The 21,846-nt window shown below is 36.2% G+C and overlaps 2 protein-coding genes and 2 pseudogenes across 2 annotated transcripts; 1 reads left to right on the top strand and 3 right to left on the bottom strand.

Moving 5' to 3' along the window:
• The first annotated feature begins 247 nt into the window (after positions 1-247).
• Positions 248-1,198, top strand: LOC136279329 (melanocortin receptor 5-like). Its single transcript, XM_066162959.1, has one exon. The coding sequence runs from the start codon at positions 248-250 to the stop codon at positions 1,196-1,198; it is 951 nt and encodes a 316-aa protein (XP_066019056.1).
• A 4,894-nt stretch (positions 1,199-6,092) lies between these two features.
• LOC131799444 (histamine H2 receptor-like) lies at positions 6,093-7,088 on the bottom strand (annotated as a pseudogene).
• Positions 7,089-12,803: 5,715 nt separating this feature from the next.
• On the bottom strand, positions 12,804-14,837 carry LOC131799438 (histamine H2 receptor-like). Its single transcript, XM_066164426.1, has 2 exons — positions 14,671-14,837; positions 12,804-13,793 (listed from the first exon to the last, which is right to left on the bottom strand). Exon 2 carries the CDS (start codon positions 13,768-13,770, stop codon positions 12,841-12,843), a length of 930 nt encoding a protein of 309 aa, XP_066020523.1. The 5' UTR covers positions 13,771-13,793; positions 14,671-14,837; the 3' UTR covers positions 12,804-12,840.
• Positions 14,838-18,714: 3,877 nt separating this feature from the next.
• On the bottom strand, positions 18,715-20,709 carry LOC136279356 (uncharacterized; annotated as a pseudogene).
• Positions 20,710-21,846: the final 1,137 nt, after the last annotated feature.

Below are 21,846 nucleotides of genomic sequence, written 5' to 3'. Positions count from 1 at the left end.
CTTGTTTTGTTGCGCTTAGGGGCGTTGGGAGTCAGAACCAAGAAAACGAGCGCACTCTCTTTTAATCGAGCACCCAAAACCCCTGCAGTTAACCAGGCAGATTACGAAAGTTCATTTTAACTCGGGTACCGACACATATAACGTAACTAGCATGATATCAAGAACTTTGGTCTATACTTTTACATTATAGACGTTTCTTTCCTGTTCAGGTCATTTGGTTGGCTCCCACAGGTTCCAGTGTAACTCGATGTCTATCAGTACCAACAATAGTACCTATAATGACACAATCCACTATCCACCGCCTCCTCCATTACAATGTATTCCGTGGTTAGCTTTATTAGGCACTGAATGTTTGACAATTGTCATCCTCAATGCCATAATCATCATTGCATTTGTGAAGCAGCGCCAGCCACAGCGCCGGAGTAAATACTTGATCATCCATCAGACCATGGTCGATCTATTGGTCGGGTTGGTGCACGGGCCTCTGATGATTGAATGGTGCGGAAGCATTTGTGATCTGTGGGAGTACCATAGATCTTTTATCACTTGGTTACGTATGCTAGAAACTGTTTTAGGTTTTCAAGTTTATCAAGTTTCCTTTCTTAACCTTGCTGTCATTTCATTAGAACGAGTACACGCTACATTTCGTCCTTTCAAGCATCGTTTCATTATGAAATGGGTTTATGGAGTGATTATAACGGTTATTTGGTTGGTACCCACCGTCATGAACTCGATATCATCAGGAATAGTGCCCCTTACTATTTTCTTCGCCTATTATGCAATAATCGTTTTTGCATTTTATTTTACCGTACTTTTTGTTGTCGTCGTGTGTTATACTTCTATCTGTCTCAAAGTCCGTGGCAATCATCCTCGCCATCATTGTGCAGCCGGTGTGAGGGAAAGAAAACTGACGGGTACTTTATTCCTTGTCACTTTTGGATCGTTAATAACGTTCCTGCCAGAGATTGTTTACTGGGGTTCTTGGGCTTCCAGTCCCGAGTTTGTTTTAAGCTTCTCCAATCAGTTATCATTTAATTATTTAATGGTAGTAATAACATTTGTAGTGGCCAACTCGTTGATAAATCCTATAATCTATGCTGTACGAATGCCTGAGGTTAGAACAAGCATATTAGTAATAATTTTCCGTAGGGCTCAGAACTCTATAAATCCAATCGATATCCCACTTCAAAATCTATAAAAAGATATTTGAGGGTGCAAAAAAATTTGAGAAAGAATGGAAGGTTGGGAGGATTTTTTACCGATCTGATTATCAGTATCGTCCGACTTTCATTAGTTGCACCGTGATATATAGACATGTATATATTTATTTATAAGCACGGTTCAGCAGTAAAAGGTGTTTTAATAGTAAAAATGTACTTTTAAAAAGATGGAAAGCGACTGTTATTTGTTAGTGTTAGCAATATGTGAAAATGAGAATTGCATAATTCTATTGAGCTTAAGGTAACAGTTGGTGCTAAATCACAAAATATTCCTTGTAATTACATTTAAAAGGGGTATTCGAAAAATTTCAGGCAAGGTGAAAGATTTTGAAATGGTTATAGTTATATAATTTATTAGATGAAGATTGATAGTTTCGTAATACCAACATAAAGTGGTTTAACGTAGACACATGAAGGAGATCTTTGCCAGATTAAAATAGTATTGACCCGCTCGATACGATCTTTGAGACTGCGTTGAAACCATAAGCAGTTTTTTGAATGTGAAAAACATCATTGTAATTTTACATTATACCGCAAGGAAGTATTCATTTGACATGCATGTAGTGTAAAATCGATTGCTTATTAAAATCGTAATTTGTGGAATTGTTGTCTGGTGCAGTTTTCTTTCTTTTTCAGCCCTAAAACGGGAGTTAGGTGCTTTTTAGGCGGATTTATAATAAAGTTCGGATATAACGCGCGCTGTCATTGGTTGAAAGAGCGTGCTCTACGAGAGTATAGAGCATAGAACTGAGCTAAAGCTGTCATGCCATCTGCCAAATTGTACTATGTTCGACCTTTTCCGGGACTTCTTTTTAGCTTTTTTCCGATAATTGAAAGTGAAATTTCGGAACAAGCGAGCCGGCAAGTAGCAACAGAAGAACCTAACAAAGGTTTGTAAACATATCAGGCGCCGTAATTTACATTATTAAAACGTGAGCAGCTACGAAAATCCTCAAAGGAAAAACAAAATAGACATTCCGAGTTTTAAAGATTTTCACGCTCAGTTAGATTGCAAGCTTACGAACGGGAATAAAAATAAAACACAGCTAACACTCGTTTAGTATATAAAGTTATGAGTTCAAAAACAAAACAGAACAAAACAGAAATTATGAAAAATATAATCAAACTGACATAACTATTAAAATTCATATTAATCATGACGGTGTCTGAGCAAATATGATCATGCTGAAGTCCATCGCGGCTCGCTTAGCATGGCGATCTCCGGTCATTACAGTAAAGCGAGCCTCAGAAACTACATCGGCCGGCCTTCGAGTGAAAAAAATAAGAGCTCGCTCTGATATCTTTTCCGATACGTTGAGTAGAAAGTCACATCAGTCACTGCAGTTTTGCGGCGCTGTCATCCCGAGCGATCTTCATGTGTCGGTGAATTCGACTGTCGTTCATTTAAAAAAACACTTGCCTTGTACAGTTTGTTTTCTACCTTGTCATGTGAAAAAAATCGCGTTTTTTTTATGAGCCATAATTCGGCTGAAGTTCACTGAACATTTCACTTGAAGATTCTGTATTAAAAACTTCAGGCAAAAGTGTTAAAATCGACCTGCCGAACTATTTTAATTTGTAAACTATCGCAGATTGTGAACTAAAACTCTTATGAGGTCACTTTTATGATTCCACAGTTATATTTTAGTTGATAAGAATAAATAGTAAAGTAATCTATAGCAACAGCACTAGTTCGTTTCTTTTGTTGTATTTTTTCTGTCAAGGTATTCTGTTGTTGGTATATGTTGTTGGTATTTTGACTGAAAATTTATGCTTCGACATGAAGAATTAAGAAGAACAAGGAAACATCATCAGATGACAAGTCGTTTGGGTTATAAAAGTGAAAAACCTCATCGGCCAGAATCCCTATTGGTCAAAGAGAGCTATAATTTTGTACATTACACTCAGTTAAGTTTTGACGGTCAAACAAAGTTGTTCATTTCGGTTACCCCTCTATAATATATTTGCAAAAAAAATTTCAGAATGCTCATTGGTTGAAAACGCGTCAATGTTTCCCAAGCAATGCAAAAAGTTGAAAAAGTTCCAAGACAAAAATACCTAACAAAGTGAGATGAGTGTTAGGCTTCCCGTAAAATCTATGAAAGAGTACTGAAACGTACGGTGTTAGCTTTTACCGCAAGCATAAGTTAGATAATTATCATAAAGGGTGATGCATTAGTTCGGAGACAATTATTTTAACAAAGCCTTGTGTAATTTGAGCGCAAATAGGAGATTATAGACCACGTATGGTGCCACTCGTTGTTTGTCTCTTTGTTCTGAAGAGTATTAGAACGAGAGATGCAAAGGGAAAAAGGGACGTATTTCTAAAGTTATTCTGGTTTATCCCAACTCTTCCCAAAACACCATGCCATGAAGAAAAGAATCTGCATCAGCCCTGATACAGCCCCGACTAACAAATAAACTGTGGCCAGATGAATTATCAAGTATGTACTTCGGCGCTGGAGCTGGCGCTGTTTCACAAATGCAATAATGAAAATACAACGATATTAAATACAAACGATATAAGATACAAATACAATGATATTAAGGATGACTATGGCCAGAGATTCAATGCTTAGCACAAAAAGTTATGGAATACAGGAGGAGGTTGGAAGCGACCGCCGGTGCTGGAATTACGCGATATCATGAGAAGCGCTGCTGGAATATTGGTATTCCTGATTGAGTTCCTCTGGAATTGGTCTATTTCAATGCGATGGATCTAAACACGATTAATACAAATAAAGTAAGGCAATTCTCGGGTTGCTAAACTAGACAGTTTTGCGCTCAGGAGTGAAGACTAAGATGCATAAATTAAAAGCAACCGGCGAACATTTGCTCGGCCTTAACTGACAAGTAATGCTGAACAACTTCCTCAACTAAAGAGCTGCTAATGGAGTAGACGCTTAATGAAGCTATCTGTGCTTTCTGCTAGAAAGCCAAATTTCTTTTGTAATGTTCTCGTATTTGAATAAAGGTGCACGTAAATGATTCTCCTGTGCCTACGAGTAACTTTGGAATTTTCTCAAGATCTTAACAAAAGAAGAAGAAAAAAACAAAACAGAAGACGTAATTCGAAGATAAAGCAGATGCTTTAATAAGCAACTGTTAGTGAGATGTTATCCAGAATTATTAAATGATGAAACAGAAATGCATTTTAAGTAGATGAGTTTTTAGTCTTTGAACGCTATAGCTATTTATAAATTTCTAAATAAATTCAGTTTAACAAATATCTTCGAAAGACAACGCCTAGCAATTTAAATTATTATATTCTTCATCAACAAAACTTTTAAGCATTAATTTTTATCGGCTTATGTTGAAAGAAGAACAAGTTTTAGGAAGAGAGAAAACTACCAATTCGAATTTAATTTCTTGTTTGGTGACTCGCTATGAAATTGATAACGAAAAATTGCGACTAACGACATGTGTTGCATGCTAAGATTACTAAGTGACAGATAAATGTACTGTTTAAAAAGAAGACAGAACGCCAAATTGTTAGTCTTATTTTAAGCTGCCACATGCTCCGTCGAATTAACTCGTTTCATTCTGTGTTAAGCAGCCGTTTAGTTACCGTGACTGTTAGCTTCATTAATCAAGCTGAGTCAAACGAAGACAGATGGTAATACTATTCCAGATCCTTGCACCCAATCTTGAGAAAACAATTTTTCTTATGTTTTGTTCTCGAATATTTAAGACAAAGATTGCCAGCCGCTTAAGCTTAAATAAAAGATCGATGTAAGTTAAGCAATACAGTTTGTGGGACAAAATTTCTCAATCTTGATAAAATGCTTAAAGACTTGCTAATCTTAGATGAAATCAATGAAATGAGAGTCCGAGATCATTTTGAATCGATAAGGACACCTACGTATTTTATATATTCTTTCCTTTCCAGAGAGACTAAGGAATTGGCGCTATAGTTAAGGATATTTATGTTCACTTCATAGTTAACACGTTTTTGATACGATCTGAATAGAACAAAGTTAGCGTTGAGATGATCAAGCATATACTTCAGCTCAGAAGTAATGGATGATTTTGTAAAATATTCTATAAATCTTTGCCCAAACTTGGTCGGTAGAAGTCGAAATAAATTTCCATCAATTTTTTCGTTCTTAGCAACTTAAAGAAATTAAAAAGGAGAATTAAAAGAGAAAGATAATTATTCTGTCTTCAGAGGATGATTTAATTTCTTCATGTAGAACCATTATGTTGGTATAAATAAACTGCCTGCCTTTTGTTTTACGAAAACATTATTTATTATCCCAGATGACTGAAATTCAGTTTATGAAAATGTGTAGAACTGAAGGTAAATGATATTTTATCTTATATCGGGTGGCAAACGGAAAGTCGTCAAGTCAACGATAATCGTTAAATGACTGGTTTCTTACTGTCGGTTTAAAATGGGAAGAGTAGACGTGAAAGCATTTATTGTATTGGGTATTTTTTTAGGTTTTTTTCAGTTTTTTTTTAGTCCTCAACAGGGCGTATTGCTGTGTTCTTGCGTGCAAAGGACTATGGTTGACTGGAACCCCACATAAAAAATTAACAATTGGGTCCACATTCAGCTCAGTCTGTAAACAAATAATGAATAGGGTTTGATAAAGTTTTTTTTGAGAATTTCCTCTTTTGATCCATATGTTGCTCATCGTTTGTATTCATGAAACTGCGCCCGACCCGTACATAGTACCGCTAGTTGGGTGTTTCTTTGTTCTGAAATGTTACATGTAACTTGGGGTTTATCGTCACAAGCCAAACCCAACACAAAACATATGCAACACGAAATGGCTGTTCACATTCAGTGAGTCCCCTACCCATTTTTAATATTTTATTTACATTTTCGGATTGAAATTATTGCCAAAAATGAAGCTTCAGACTGAACTAAAGATTGCGAAGTGGATATTCGACTGGATTTAAACGGTTTTGTGGCGGCCTGCATAAAACCATATTGGATATACCTGCCCTAAATTCTGGCATTCGGACTGCGTAGAGTATAGGATTTATTAGCGAGTTAGCCAAGAATAATGTTAGTATAGTGTCGGTAATGTGAAAATGAGAGGAATTTTTTGGAATGGCTATGATACGTAGTGAAAGCATACCTTCGTAAACAAGTACCGGTAGAAAAGTTAATAAAGATGCACAGGTGACAAGAAACAACGTACTAGTAATTTTTCTTTCTCTCAGACGAGCTGCGCCATTGTGTTGAGGTTGACGACTGAAATGGACTTTGATATAAATGGAAATATAACATAGACAAATGACAACGAGAAGAGATAAATAAGAAAATTCGACCCAAATATTATTGAACCGCCAAACGCCTACTCCTTCTATTGTACCTTTGCATATTGTTAATAAATATATAAAAGCTATAACTAGTCCATACACCCATTTCTTGATTAAACGATGCTTGAAAGGGCGATATGTTGCGTGTGCACGTTCTAACGAAATGAAAGTGAGATTAACAAGAGATGCAAAGACGAAAAAAGGACATATTGCTAAACTTATTGTGAAATAAACCATGCGTGTATGAATCTGCATCGGCCCTGATACTGCCCCGACTAGCAAATCAACTATGGCCAGATGGATTATCAAGTATGTACTTCGGCGCTGTAGCTGGCGCTGCTTCACAAATACAATAATGGCCATGATGTTAAGGACGACAATGGCTAGGCACTCGATAGTGAACACAACAAGCCACGGAATACAAGAAGAGGGTGGGAGCGACCTTCGGTGCTCGAGGTTCGTGATGTTGAGAGAAGCTTTGCTGGAATTTGTAACCATTGAGTTCCACTGGAATTGCCAGTTTACTGCAAGCCAAATAATCTAAACAAGAATGACAACGTAACGGTTTACATAAAGCAAATAAAGCAACAACATTCTAGGTTTGTTTAACTATTAGGAACGTTTCGCAGGTTAATCAAGAAAAGAACAAGACTGCCGTTTATCTTTTTTCATTTTTCTGGACTGTAGAGCTGTTTTAGACTGACCAGTTATACTGGAGAATAGCCACAGAAAAATAAGTGTAGCGAACGAGTGTTACGTCTGATTGAACATTAGCTGTAGGAATAGCTTTATTTAAACTTTCTTCAGTGTCACCCTACACATGTGAACGTAAGTTACTCGCCTTTGTCCACCAGTGGCTTTGTTTGTTCCGTTTGTGAACCTGCGGTGGGAAGTTAAAATTTGTATCAAGATTTAAAAATGCTCCTTAGCCGGCGTTGGCTTACAAATATAATAATGATAATTATAACCAAAGCACTGGCCATAAATTTAAAAGGAGTTTATAACAATCAAATTTTGTGCGAATTATCAAATGGTGAAAAATAATGAGGTTCAAAGACAAAGAGTTTAAATCATTTTTTAAAACAATTCAGCGTCCTCCTGTTAACTACTAAAAAAAATGGGGCAAAATTAAATAAATGCAGCTTGACAAATTTGCTCCAAACGCATCACCACGGAATTTTACTTAACTTAATCTTCATTATCAACAATTTTGAGCATTGAGTTCCATGGGCTTACCTTGATTGAACAACTAGTTATTCTTGAAGGAAAGAAATTTACCACTTGTAACTTTAAATAGTCGCTGAGTGTGGAGTGGAATTGTAACAGTGCCTCGCTGTAAAATTGAGGGATGAAAATTGCTAGTGACGAGCTAACACGACTAAAATAACATAAAAAAGGAATGCATGTAAAAAACGGTCATTCATGATTTCTAAATTTGTTACAGGAGGCATACGAAAAGGAATCTTTAATTTCGACCCCAAAGCTTTTAGTCATTTTCACGTGAAATAAGTTGGGCCATTTGCCACATGCATGAAGCGACCATCAGACGTGAGTCTCTCTTGAAACGGTCATTGGTGATATCATAAGATGATTTACAGTAAGTGTAATATCTCGGAATCTTGTCGTTTAGTTATACTTAAATGACATACCTCAAGTGAGTATTGGACGATTTCCAAGTCTTTTGTTTTTGTTTAGGACAGAAAGTTCTCATCTACGGCAGCACTTTAAAAGCCTAAAATATCACTTGGATCAGTAAAAGGAAGAGAAGACTTCGGCCAAGCTTGGCTACCACAACTGGAAATACCTGTCGAAATCCTTCAATTTATATAGTATTCCTACGTGATGGCTAAGTTGAATGAATCAACAGAACAGGTGGACAGGAAGAGGAAGTTAATAAAATTAGTAAATGTATCGCATGACCTTTATTTCAGACCACTTTCCCGCATTTTGGCAGGAGTGACTGAATATCTTTTTAACGTTGATCCTACAGTATGCTTTAGATTCCGTTATTCTGCTTTTTTATTAAATCGCAAGCCATGAAAACACGCGTGGAATAGGATTTAAAAAAAAAAACACTGTACCAATGCTTTTACTCTCCATTTACCTCGCGCTTTCTTCTATGATTTGAATTTCAGTTTGTCATTATTCTAGATGGTCTGGAATAAAAATCTTTCATTCTCTCATAATTCATTCTGGCGATGACTCCGCCGCTTTGAAAGCCAATATGAACAACAAAAATAAAATTTATTTATTTACTTTGGCAATTTAAATTCCCAGCAATCTCTACCCGAAAACTAGCGAAACTAATTGAGGCGGGAGGGAAAAAAACGTTCTTTGATAACAAGTTTATCTGCAAAGTGGAAATGACTGAGAGAGCATACACACACAGGAACATTTAAAAAAACATTACGATGAATTATAGAGGAGCCAATTAGGTATTACGTATTACAACCAGAATAAAATTACACGTGAAAAACAAAAAGAAAACAAATGAATCTAAAAATGGTATATTTTTCTAAATTTGTCAGCCAAAGTATGGACGTCAACATAAGTGTACTTTCGCATCAAAATGTTCAGCAGCTGTCTTTGTATACCATTTAAATTTACATTTAAGTAGAGAAAGAAGACAGATGAGAATACTATTTCAGATCCTTGCACCCATGTTTTGATACGATCTGAATATAACAAATTAGAGTTGAAATGATCAAGCATATACTTCAGCTCAGAAGAACTAGATTATTTTCTGACATATTCTAAATTTTTGCCCAAACTCGGTCGGCAGAAGTCGAAATATATTTCCATCCTTTTTTTTCTCATCAACTTAAAGAAATTAAAAAGGAGAATTAAAAGAGACAGATAATTATGCAGTCTTCAGAGGATGAATCTAATTTCTTAATGTAGAACCATTATATTGGTTTACATAAACTGCTTGCCTTTTGTTTTGTGCAAACATTATTTATTAAACAACGGGATGTGTTTACCATCCCAGATGACTGAAATTCAGTTTATGAAAATGTCTAGAAATGAAGGTAAATGACATTTTATCTCATATCAGGTGGTAAACGAAAAGTCGTTAAAGCGACGATAATCGTTAAATGACTGGTCTCTTACTGTTCGTTTAAAACGGGAAGAGTAGACGTGAAAGCAGTTTGATAATTCTGGAAGGAAATACCTGAGGCTTTTTCAACTGAACACGATTTCGTGAATTAGGAGAGACCATCTGTAGTTAAACCTCGCAAAGTTTCTGCTGAAAAAGAAATTTTAAGTCACTAAAGGACGCAATTGCGGTGATCACTTCCGCAAAATAAAGGTGTTCGCCAAATACGGGTATGTTTTGAAATAAAGTAAACATATCGTTGGCCCAGTTTGCCACACCTAAGGTGTCCATTAAAATTGGATCTGCTCGAAGAAATATTCAGGTTTTTTATAAGGTTGAGCTGAAAACGGAAGAAGATCTGCTCTGTGCTTTTATTTCTGCGCTGTGATAATTTTCACGGGTATTTTTTTCAGTTTTTTTTTCAGATTTTTTATTCCTCGACAGGGCGTATTGCTGTGTTCTTGCGTGTAAAGGACTATGGTTGACTGGAGCCCCACAGAAGTAAATTGATTATCACGCAAAACAAAAAAATTAACAAGTTTGTGCATATTCAGCTCAGTCTGTAATTTAAATATATGAATATATGAATTTTCTCTTTTGATCCATTTGTTGCTCATCGTTTGTATTCATGAAACTGCGCCCGACCCGTACATAGTACCGCTAGTTGTGTGTTTCTTTGTTCTGAAATGTTATAAGTAACTTGGGGTTTATCGTTACAAGCCAGACTCAACACGAAACATATGCAACAAGAAAAGGCTGCTAACATTCGGTGAGTCGCCTAGCCATTTTTAATATATAATGTTTTTTATTTAGAACTAAGATGCATAAATTAAAAGCAACCGGCGAACATTTGCTCGTCCTTAACTGACAAGTAATGCTGAACAACTGCCACAACTAAAGAGCTGCTAACGGAGTAGACACTAAATGAAGCTATCTATGTTTTTTACAGGAAATCAGATTTCTTTTATGTTCTTGTAGTTGTATAAAGGTGCACGTAAATGACTCGCCTTTGCCTACTAGTAAGTATGGAATTTTTCTCAAGATCTTAACAAAAGAAGAAAAAACCAAATAAAAGAAACAGAACACACAATTCGAAGATAGGGCGGATGCTCCAATGGGCAACCATAAGGGAGATGTTATCCAGAATTACTGAATGATGAAACAGAAATGCATTTTAAGTTGATGAGTTTTTAGTCTTTGTCGAAACAGGTGAACGTTATGTTATTAGCCATTCATAGATTTTAAAATAAATTCAGCTGGACCAGTTTCTTTGAAACACAACACCTCGCCATTTAAATTATTATATTTTTCATCAACAAAACATTTCAATATCGGTTTATGTTGAAAGAAGAACAAGTTTTAAGAAGAAAGAAAACTACCAATTCTAACTTAATATCTCGTGTTCGGTGACTCGCTATGAAATTGAGAACGAAAAATTGCGTCTGACGACAGGGAAGTATAATAGATAAATGTATTGTCTAAAAAGAAGAAAGAGTACCAAATTTTCAGCCTTATTTTAAGTTTCCACATGCACCGCCGAATTCACCCGTTTCTTTAATTTTCCATCATGAACACGGCGTTAAGCAGCTGTTAAGTTTCTGTGACTGTTAGCTTTATTGAGTTAACTATGTCTCGTTTATTTGTGTTCAGTTCTTCCATGGTGATTGTACTTGTAAACAGCGTCGACTTTTGATCCTCTGCACTGAATTTTTAATTAAAATCTTCTGTTTGAGGAGCACGACGCTCGACAATGATTTATGAAAAAGGGCGGTACCTTATGTACAACCATCTTCTCCACCTTTTCTGTTTATCCTGTTGTTATATAACAACCGTTTAACGGCGATTTCTTCGGAAAACTCTCGTAAAATCACATATCGAGATCCTTCAATTCAGTTTTCCTACGAAATGCGTGATGGCTGAGTTAAAATGAATCAATAGAACAGATGGCCAGAAAGAGGACAGTTATGAATTATAATACATCAAACAACTTCTTACCTTACAGCTACAGAACATATTGTAGCCCAGTTTCCTTCAAGAAAATATCTTAAAATAGCTTCAAATCGTCCTTTTGCCCAGGGGGAATGAGTTAATTTAAAGGTCAATCCTACAGTTACGCTTTAAATTTTGTGATTCTACCTTTAATGAAATCACAAGCCATGGAAATATCAACAGAAAACAGAGGCAGATAAAAGAAACTTTTTGCAATGCTTACTTTCCAATTACCTCGCGCTTCCTTCTATGTTTTGAATTTCATTAATTTTTTTGGATATGTAAATAGCCAAGTTAATCCCACAGATGATCGCTCCTTGCTTTCCATAATCGGAAAAGCGAATTTTAAAAGAATATCACAACTCATGTAAAGAGTTTCGGTACTTTCTTCTCAACTTGCTGGATAAAACCCGTCAAGTTAGAGGACATTGACATAAATACAGGATTTCTGTTTGATGCGGGTTGTCGTTAACAAAGATTAACGGTTTGCTGTTACATCCTTAAACTTATTATTGCCGTGGCTATTTTATGAAATATATATTTTTCTCCCCTCATTCCTTTCAAGCGCGCCTGTGATGGTGCATCAACTAAGGAAAATTTCAATGCAAATAGGTTGGTCTCTTTGTGGCTCACCATCTTTTATCAACGCCGCGGTGAATTTAGCTCTCTTAAGCCGTATACTGAAAATTTGCTAAGTTAGCGTGATCTGGAAATGATTTTAGAACTGTACAGCTTTCGTAAATAACGACAGAAAGTCTGTTGTTAAATCTCTTAGAGTTTCGATTAAACAGAAGCCTCAGTTGTGATGATTAAGTCTGCGTTATTATGGAGTTTTCCAAATACGGGTGTGTTTTAGATTAATAATGTCAAGAAAAATTGCCACTTTGAGTTAAGTTCGCTCATCATATAGTCTTCGTTTTAACTGGGGTCTCCAGATGACGTAATGTTGCATTCTGTTGTTTATAGGGCTGGATACGGCTTTTTCCACTATCTTGTTGTCCATCATTTACATTAATAATAAGCGCCCGATCCTTGTGGTCCCGCTCGTTGTTTGTCTCTTCGTTCTGAAATATATTTTAACTTGTGGTTTACCATTACAAGTCAGGCTAAACACAAAACATGTGCAACGACAACGAATATTTTAATATGAGTAATGAAAATTACAGCTGTACAGATTCTTTGAATCGCTAAACCATTTTAAATATTGTATTTACATTTTCTGATCAAAACTATTGCAAAAAAATTGAGTGTCGGCCTGAACTAAAGATCGTTAAGGGGAAATACGACCGGATTTCGATGGTCTTGAGGTGTCCTGCAAAATACCATCTTTGATATACCTGCCCTAAATTCTGGCATCCGCACTGCATAGAGAATAGGATTTATTAGCGAGTTGGCAAAGAATAATGTTATTATAGTGCCACCAATTTGCAGATAAGTGGACCAGTTTGAAAAAGACATGATATGAAGGAAAATCATAATGTCCACAATAACAATTGGTAGAAAGGTTAATAATGATGCTATGGTGACAAGGAACAATGTTCTCGCCAGTTTTCTCTCCCTCAGACGGGCTGCACCATTAAGTTGATGTTGACGACTAAAACGAACTTTGATATAAATTGAAATGTAACATATGCACATGAGAACCAGAAGAACGGAATAAGAACTATGAACCCAAATAAAGCTAAACGGCCAATTGGTTACTGCTTCTATTGTACTTTTGCATATTGCTGATAAATATATAAAAGCTATGACTAGTCCATAAACCCATTTCTTGATTAAACGGTGCTTAAAAGGGCGATATGTGGCGTGTACTCGTTCAAACGAGATGAAAGCGAGATTAACAAGAGATGTGAAGGGGAAAAAAGTACGTATTGCTAAACTTATTCTTGAAAACGATATATCCCAACTCTTCCCGTAACACCAACAAACGAGTGAATGTATCCGCATCGATCCTGATACGGCTCCGGCCAACAAATCAACTATGGCCAAATTGATGATCAAGTATGTACTTTTCCTCTGTAGCTGGCGCTGCTTCACAAATACAGTAATGGTGATGAAGTTGAGGATAACTGTGGCCAGAAATTCAACGCTGAGCACAGCAAACCACGGGATACAGGAAGAGGTTGGAAGCGACCACTGGTGCTTATGGCTCGTGATATTGTGAGAAGCTGCACTAGAGTTGGTAGCCATTGACTTCCACTGAGATTGGTTTACTGCAAGCCAAATAATCTAAGTATGTATGAAAACGTAACAGTCTACAGAAAGCGAAAAAGTAACAATATCCCAGGACAAGGACTACCATTGATGATGATCTTTCTATTTGAAAGACTATGGATTTTATGTCATATTAGTAAGCGGCGAAAGGTCTGATCGATCTTAACTGATGAGTGATACTGGACAATTGCCACAGAACGTTTTATAAAGAATCAAATTTTGTACTGATTATCGAATGGTGAAAAAAATGATATTCAAGGACAAAGAGTTTAGATAAATTTTTAAAACAATTCAGCGTCGTCTTATTAACTAATCAAAAAAATGGGGACAAATTAAATAAATACTGCTTGACAAATTTCCTCGAGACGCATCACCCCGGAATTTTACTCAACTTAATCTTCATTATCAACAATTTCAAACATTAAGTTCCATCGGCTTACTTTGAATGAACAACTAGTTATTCTTGGAGGAAAGACATTTATCACTTGTAACTTAAAATATTCACTGAGTGTGGACTGAAATAGTAGCTGGGTCTCTCACTAAAATTGCGGGATGAAAATTGCTAGTGACGAGCTAACGCGACTAAGTAACATAAATAATATTTTGTTTAAAAAGAAAAAAGGAATGCATGCAAAATACGATCATTCAGGATTTGTAAATTTGTGTTTCATGAGGCATACCACAAAGAATCTTTAATTTCGATCCCAAAGCTTTGAGTCATTTTTATGTAAAATAAGTTAGGCCATTTGCTACAAGCATAAAGCAACCATCAGACACGAGTCTCTCTTGAAATGGTCATTGGTGATATCATAACATGATTTACATGAGGTGTAACATCTCGGAATCTTGTGGTTTAGTTATTCTTAAATGACATACCTCAAGGGATTAATGGACGATTTCCAAGTCTTTTGTTTCTGTTTAGGACAGACAGTTCTCATCCACGGCAGCGCTTTAAAAGCCTAAAATATCACTTGGATTAGTAAAACAAAGAGATGACTTCGGTCATGCTTGGCTACTTCAACTGAAAACACCCGTCGAAATCCTCCAATTTATATAGTATTCCTACGTGATGGCTAAGTTGAATGTATTAGTAGGACAGGTGCATGGACAGGAAGAGGAAGTTAATAAAATTAATAAATATATCACATGACCTCATACTTTACAGATGTAGACTTTATTTCAGACCACTTTACCGTATTTTGGCGGGAGTGACTGAATATCTTTTTAAAGTTGATTCTACGGTATGCTGTAGATTCCGTTATTCTGTTTTTTATTAAATCGCAAGCCATGAAAACACGCGTAGAATAGGATTAAAAAAAAAAAGTTCCAATGCTTTTACACTCCATTTATCTCGCGCTTTCTTCTATGATTTGAATTTCAGTTTGTCATTATTCTAGATGGTCTGGAATAAAAACCTTTTATTCTTCTTAATTCATTCTGGTGACAACTCCACCGCTTTGGAAACCAATATGAACAACAGCAATAAAATTTATTCATTTACTTTGGCAATTAAAATACCTATCTAACAATCTCTACCCGAAAAATAACGAAGCTAATCGAGGCGGGAGGGAAACAAAAATTCTTCAATAACAAGTTTAACTGCAAAAAGGAAATGACTGAGAGGGCATGCACATACATGAACGATGAAAAAAACACAATATGATAAATCATAGAGGAGCCAATAAGGTATTATATGTTACAACTAGAATAAAATTACACGCGAGAAAACAAAAACATACGAAAAAAAACATACAATACAAAAACATACCAAAAAAAAAAAAAACAAAAAAAAAATGAATCGAAAAATATTATAATTTTATAAATTTATTAGTTACAGTATGGACGTCAACATAAGTATCCTCTCGCGTCAAAATGTTCAGTAGCTGTCAATATGTGCCATTTAAATTCATATTTAGGTAGAGAACGAAGACAGATGGGAATAGTATTCCAGATCCTTGCACCCAGTCTTGAGAAAGATTTTTTTTATGTTTGTTCTCGAATATTTAAGACAGAGATTGCCAGCCGCTGAGGACCTTGTATAATGCTGGTGTTTTTCTGAAGAATAACTAAATAAGTCTGAAATGTTAGGTGGTACTTGGTCGTTGACAAAATCAAGCATAAAAGAACGGATTGTTTTAAAATAGGTCAGATGAAGAGGAAGAATGTTTAACAAGTTGACAAAAGGTACAGTATGAGCCCGTTTTTGCATAATCAACACCTTTCCCAAACTCAATTGAGCAACTTGGCCTCAGACTGCAACCCAGTTGGACAACTAAGCTTGAATAAAAGATCGATGCAAGTTAAGCAACACAGTTTGTGGGACAAAATTTCTCAATCTTGATAAAATGCTTAAAGACTTGCTAATCTTAGATGAAGTAAATGAAATGTGTGAGTCCGAGATCATTTTGAATCGATTAGGTCACCAAGGTATTTTATATTTTCTTTCCATTCTAGAGAGACAAGGGAATTGGCGCCATAGTTAAAGATATTTACACCTTTTGCTGTTCATTTACGCAAAATGCACATTCATTTACGTCAACAGTTGAAACTATACGGCAAATAGACATTCATTTGCAGTTCCATGAACATCATGAACGCGAATGAACTTTCAATAACGCTATTTGCATATGTATTAACATTTAACAGCATTAACGGATGAACAATTGCACCTTTCGACAATCAAACATAACAAATATACTTTCAATCTCGCGCAATGGTTGATCATTAACACTAATAGAAAATCAATTGCTTGGTATGACAATCAATTGCGTATTAGAGACACGCAATAACACAATTTGCATAGAGACGCACAATCAATTGCACCTTCATACAATCGTTTATTCAAAATTATCAATAATTAACGTGAACTGACAAACATGTGTGTAGTCAACAATCAACTAGGGAAAAAGAAATTTCAAAATTGTTCTATTACAGTGTACTGTGATGTAATGTTTTGTAATTTTCCTTTAATTTCTTCATTATTTAAATATCTTGGAATGTACGTTTGCATAAATCTGTACCACTATCCACATTCAGCAGCCGTGATAGTGCCTATATATGTAGATAAGGTGTCTATTTAAAATTGGGTCTGCTCGAAGAAATATTCAGGTTTTTTCATAAGGTTGAGCTGAAAACGGAAGAAGGTCTGCTCTGTGCTTTTATCTCTGCGCTATGATAATTTTCACGGGTAATTTTTTTTGTTTTTTTTATTCCTCAACAGGGTGTTTTGCTGTGTTCTTGCGTGTGAAGGACTATGGTTTACTGGAACCCGACAGAAGTAAATTAATTATCACGCAAAAGAAAAATAAATAAGTAGGTGCACATTCAGCTCAGTCTGTAATTTAAATATATGAATATATGAATTTTCTCTTTTTATCCCCTTGTTGCTCATCATTTGTGTTCATGAAACTGCGCCCGACCCGTTTGGTACTGCTAGTTGTGTGTTTCTTTGTTCTGAAATGTTATATGTAACTTGGGGTTTATCGTTACAAGCCAGACTCAACACGAAACATAAGCAACAAGAAAAGGCTGTTGACATTCGGCGAGTCGCTTAGCCATTTTTAACATTTTATTTACATTTTCTGATTAAAATTATTGCGAAAAATGAAGCTTCAGCCTGAACTTAAGACTGCGAAGTGGATTTTCGACTGTTCGTACTTACTGGCTTCTTTGCCGAGTCAACGGAGCAGGAGAAGAGCACTGCAAAAGCAGCCTTTTACTTCAGATGTACTGTACTGTACTTCAACTGGGAAAATGGAATCCTCAAATCGTTGATGCCCGCTGTCGTGGCGGTTTAGAAATACGAGTTATCTGAACGGCAATTGCCTGTCTGAAGGAAAAAAAAGTATTGATTTTCTTACTGAGGATCGAAATACGCTGATCTCCTCAGATTATACGGAGCCACATAATGGGGTGAGGATGTTAAGACCGACAATACATACAGAGTTTAAACACTGCAAATCTAGTTCAAATAAAAGCCTCAATAAACAGAAAAGGTAGAAAGCTTTGGCAGGAAATTACCTCATGTCGGAAAGCTATGTGACTTTCTTAGGGAGTGCACTTTGCCTAAATCTTCTTAATTACACGTTTTATTCTGTAGTATTAAGAAAAGATGAAGCTTGACATCTGACAATCTTAAGTTTTTAAGTATTATTCCGACGACTGTTTTATGACTAGAATAGGTTAAGACTGTTATAAATGCTTAAAAGAAGGGATAGCAATAACAATTGCAATCTGAAAGCAGTTACTTAGATTAAGTTTTGTTTGCTGAGGTAATGGAATTCGAATGCCACTCGTATAAATCCACATTTGTTCTATCGGAAAACGGTTAACAATGAAATGACGCTTAGCAGCAATGCCTGTTCGTCTTTTTCGGTGTACACTAGCTGTCAGGGTATCTTGTTTTCGATGTGTAATTCACTGTTCGGACTGAGCATGCCCCTTTTGAACGTTTTATCACAAAAAGAAAAGACAAACATTGTGCTTCATTATAAGATGGCAAACAGCTGAGAAATAAAAGCAAGAAAATACAACGACCGAAAAACTTTTATTTGTCAAAGAGCTCAATTACTTAATACATCATACTTTGGCGCGCATCAAAAGATAAATAGTATGTTAGTTTCGCTGTCTCTCCACGTCGATGCCAATGAAGATGGAGTTGTCTCAATTTTAGGATTTCTCATTTACCAGACAATTTGGCATTTATCCTAATTTACTCTGTTATTCAAAGTATTTCACTATAAAAAATTGCGATAAAACATTTCTTAAAATCATTTCAAGATTAAAAAAAATTGCTAAAAAGCGACGACGTTTCGACGTTGGCTGAACGTCATTATCAAGTCAAAATAAGTTAGTGATTTTTGGTCTATAAATACTAAAAAACAACAATAGCTGATTAAAAAATTGTAACGTGAGAAAATATCAAACAAAGAGTTTCGCACGTATGGAGTCCGTCTGAATATTTAAATTGGGCTTAAGTTTCTTGATGAAGAGCATTTCAAATACTAAGCAATCAAATTTGCTCTGGCACTTTCTTAAAACCGTGAATTGGCTTTCTCTCAAAAGGTTGTTGTTACCATGAGCTTCTAAGAAATGTCTACCGATTGCCGAATTTTTGTGTTCAGCAATGCGTTGATGAAGGTGTCGGGCTGTATACCCGACATAATCTGCATCGCACAGATCACATGAAAAATTGTAAACAACACACTGCTTATTAACAATTGACGGCTTGATTTCTTTGGGTCTTAGGTCTTGCCCCAATTTCTTGCTCACGAAAACTGGTTGCAAAGTAGGGCCAATCTTATGGCTAAGATCGCGTAACCGCTTACGAACCGCATTAGCGGCCACTTGATCTTTAAAAGGAAGACTAATTCTTACTGTGCTACTATCATCATTGTTTCTTTCTGCTTTGTTCGCTGAGGAATTTAGAAAAAGATACTTTTTGATAGCAGAATCAATAACACTCATTGGATAGTCAAGGCGACTAAATATAGAGCGCAACTTGGCACATTCTGCATTGAAAGCCTCTGTTGTAGACGACAAGGAATAGGCACGATGTATCATTGTCTGTAATAAAGAGTCTTTACAGCGTTTATCCGTGTGACTTTGGAAATGTAGGAGCAATCCGGTGTTTGTTGGTTTTCTGTAAACTTGAGTTTCAAGTTTAGTTCCGTTCTTGACGATTTCAATGCCAATAAAAGGGATCTTGTTATCCACAGGAAGCTCCATCGTAAATGTTAGACTGGGGTGTAGGCCAGGGTACTAAGAAACTCAGCAGCAACATCAACGCTAGGCATTCTAGCCAGAGTATCATCAACGTACCTCTTGTACAACTGGGGCATCAAGCCCTCGCATGTAAGCTTTTCTTCAAGATGACACATGAAGACATTGGCCATTAGAGGACCAAGGGGCGAGCCCATGGCCACACCATCTGTCTGTTGGTAGAGTTGACCATTAAACTGGAAAAGCTGATTGGTTGTGGCAATTTCGAGTGGTCTAGCAAGCTGGTCCTGTTGCAGATTAAGGCCATAGGTTTTGTTGAACCAATCACCAGTGAAGGCCTTGTTGACTAAGATTTTGATCTAAAGGCACATTGGTAAAAAGAGCTGTGACGTCATAAGAAGCCAATATGTCATCTTCATTCATAGTGTGGGTACGAATCTCATCAGCAAAGGTAAAAGCATCAGTGATTGTATACTCATTTAGAGAAAGTGGCTTCAGCTTTTGTTCAAGCCATTTAGCAAGATTGTAGTTGTAACTTCTGCTATCAAAAAGTTTCGTGAATCGAAATCCGTGTCTACGAAAACCGAAGCGAGCGCGAGCTTGGAAAAAAAGATATGAAACTCGCCTTTCTGGACAAGATCACAATGTTTTTTACTTTTACTAGAAAGATCAGTCCTTGTAAGACGGAAACTATACTAGCTGGAAAGATGACTTCTCTTGCGGATTTACAACGCTTTATCTTGTTGTTAGTCTGCCTCGTACCAAATGGGAGTCGGAAGCCAAAGCGAAGTAATAATGTTGTTTGTATTAGGTAAGATAGTTTAAAAGAGGTTTAAGTTGAAAGCCATTTGTGAGTAATAACATTTATCAGTGGACTTCTGTAATTAAATAATTATCTCAGCATACCTAACCGCAAGCAAATTTCCTAAAACGATCCTCGGTTTTTTCTAAAATGTTCCGGTGCTATCAAATATTATCGAGAAAGACGTTTGCATCAATGAAAACAATTGTTCATAACCGGGTATGAACAGCCGGTCAATGACAAAATTGTAGACCGTGTTTTGAATAATTATGGTTTGATGACAAAAACGGCACCTTCTTTACACAGTATACTGCAACGTTTATAGTACTGAATCTCTTTCACCCACTTACTTTGATTTCTTCATCATTCAAATCGAGCTGTAGATTGTACATTATTTCAAATGAGCTAAAATTGATCGATATTGCATGCATATCACTTTTGATGTATGAATTGGTAAAAGTGATGTAATTGAATAGTGCTGTTCCAAATATCAGTATAATTTACTGACTCGTCATGCTTTTTATCGGCAGCGAATTAAGGTTTCTCGTGAAGGAGATTCAAAGGAAATCTTAAGGAATCCTCGAAACGAATAACAATTATCAGTGTCATTGAGTCACAAGCTGGAGACATGTTTTGCTTTTAATTTTGTAGACTTCATGACCGGTTCGAGGTTGATGTGTCAATGACTAATGTAAAAGGTATCATGTAGGATTTTTAAAGGTATTTTCAGTATCAAGGTAAAGTTCAAATTGATTCACTACCATAAACTTTCCAAGGAGTAGTTTTAAATAGAGAATAATACATGGGCGCGCGTAGATATGGAATTTCTCTTCGAGTGTTCAACTCGATAGCTTATGAGTGAGCGCAGCGAACGAGTGAGATGCAGAGTTGTACACGAGAAGAGAAATTCCATATCTTCCATATCCACAAACAGCCATGTATTATTTTGTTTATCATATAGACACAATAGCCCTTTATTGACAAGAAAAGCTACCTCATTAATGTATTGTGAATCGACAATCGTAGAGTGCGTTGGCGCTAACTCTTAAGATGGAAAAATGCGTTGAATCATGATTACAAAAACGACAATGGTCGTAATTTTCAATTTACAAAATTCTCATTTATTGGCTTTGTCCCTACCGTCAAAAGAAGTCTTTCGGGCAAACGGCCAAATTCGGCCGGTGGCAAATCTTCCAGTTGTCGATTTTCATTCTTAACCTAGAGAAATGGTAACACCAAAGCCGCTGAATACGTAACTTTCGGTTTTTCTTTTAGTAAAGGGGGTAAGTTTCTAAAGAAACTGTCGTGCTGCGTTGGTGGGAGAGTGTAGCAGGTAATTTAGTGTTAACAGCTAGGTTGAAAACGTAAATTGGCCACCGTAAAGAGTGGGTATACTTATAGTATATAGTATAGTATATAGTATACTTTTAGTATATTGGTTTTCTTCCCCTTTTAGGAAATTTTGAACCTCACTGTCTGTCAGCGATACGGATTTTTTAATGTTTTAGCCGCCATAATTCGAGAAAGCT

Source organism: Pocillopora verrucosa, chromosome 3 (genome assembly GCF_036669915.1).
Source record: "Pocillopora verrucosa isolate sample1 chromosome 3, ASM3666991v2, whole genome shotgun sequence".
Taxonomy (NCBI): Eukaryota; Metazoa; Cnidaria; class Anthozoa; order Scleractinia; family Pocilloporidae; genus Pocillopora; species Pocillopora verrucosa.
The sequence above is the reverse complement of the archived record's forward strand: the minus strand, read 5'-3'. Positions and strand labels throughout refer to the sequence as shown.

What these genes read in the sequence shown, in the direction of transcription:
- LOC136279329 (XM_066162959.1), top strand. Translation starts at nt 248, where the DNA reads ATGTCTATCAGTACCAACAATAGTACCTATAATGACACAATCCACTAT.
- LOC131799438 (XM_066164426.1), bottom strand. Translation starts at nt 13,770, where the DNA reads ATGGCTACCAACTCTAGTGCAGCTTCTCACAATATCACGAGCCATAAG.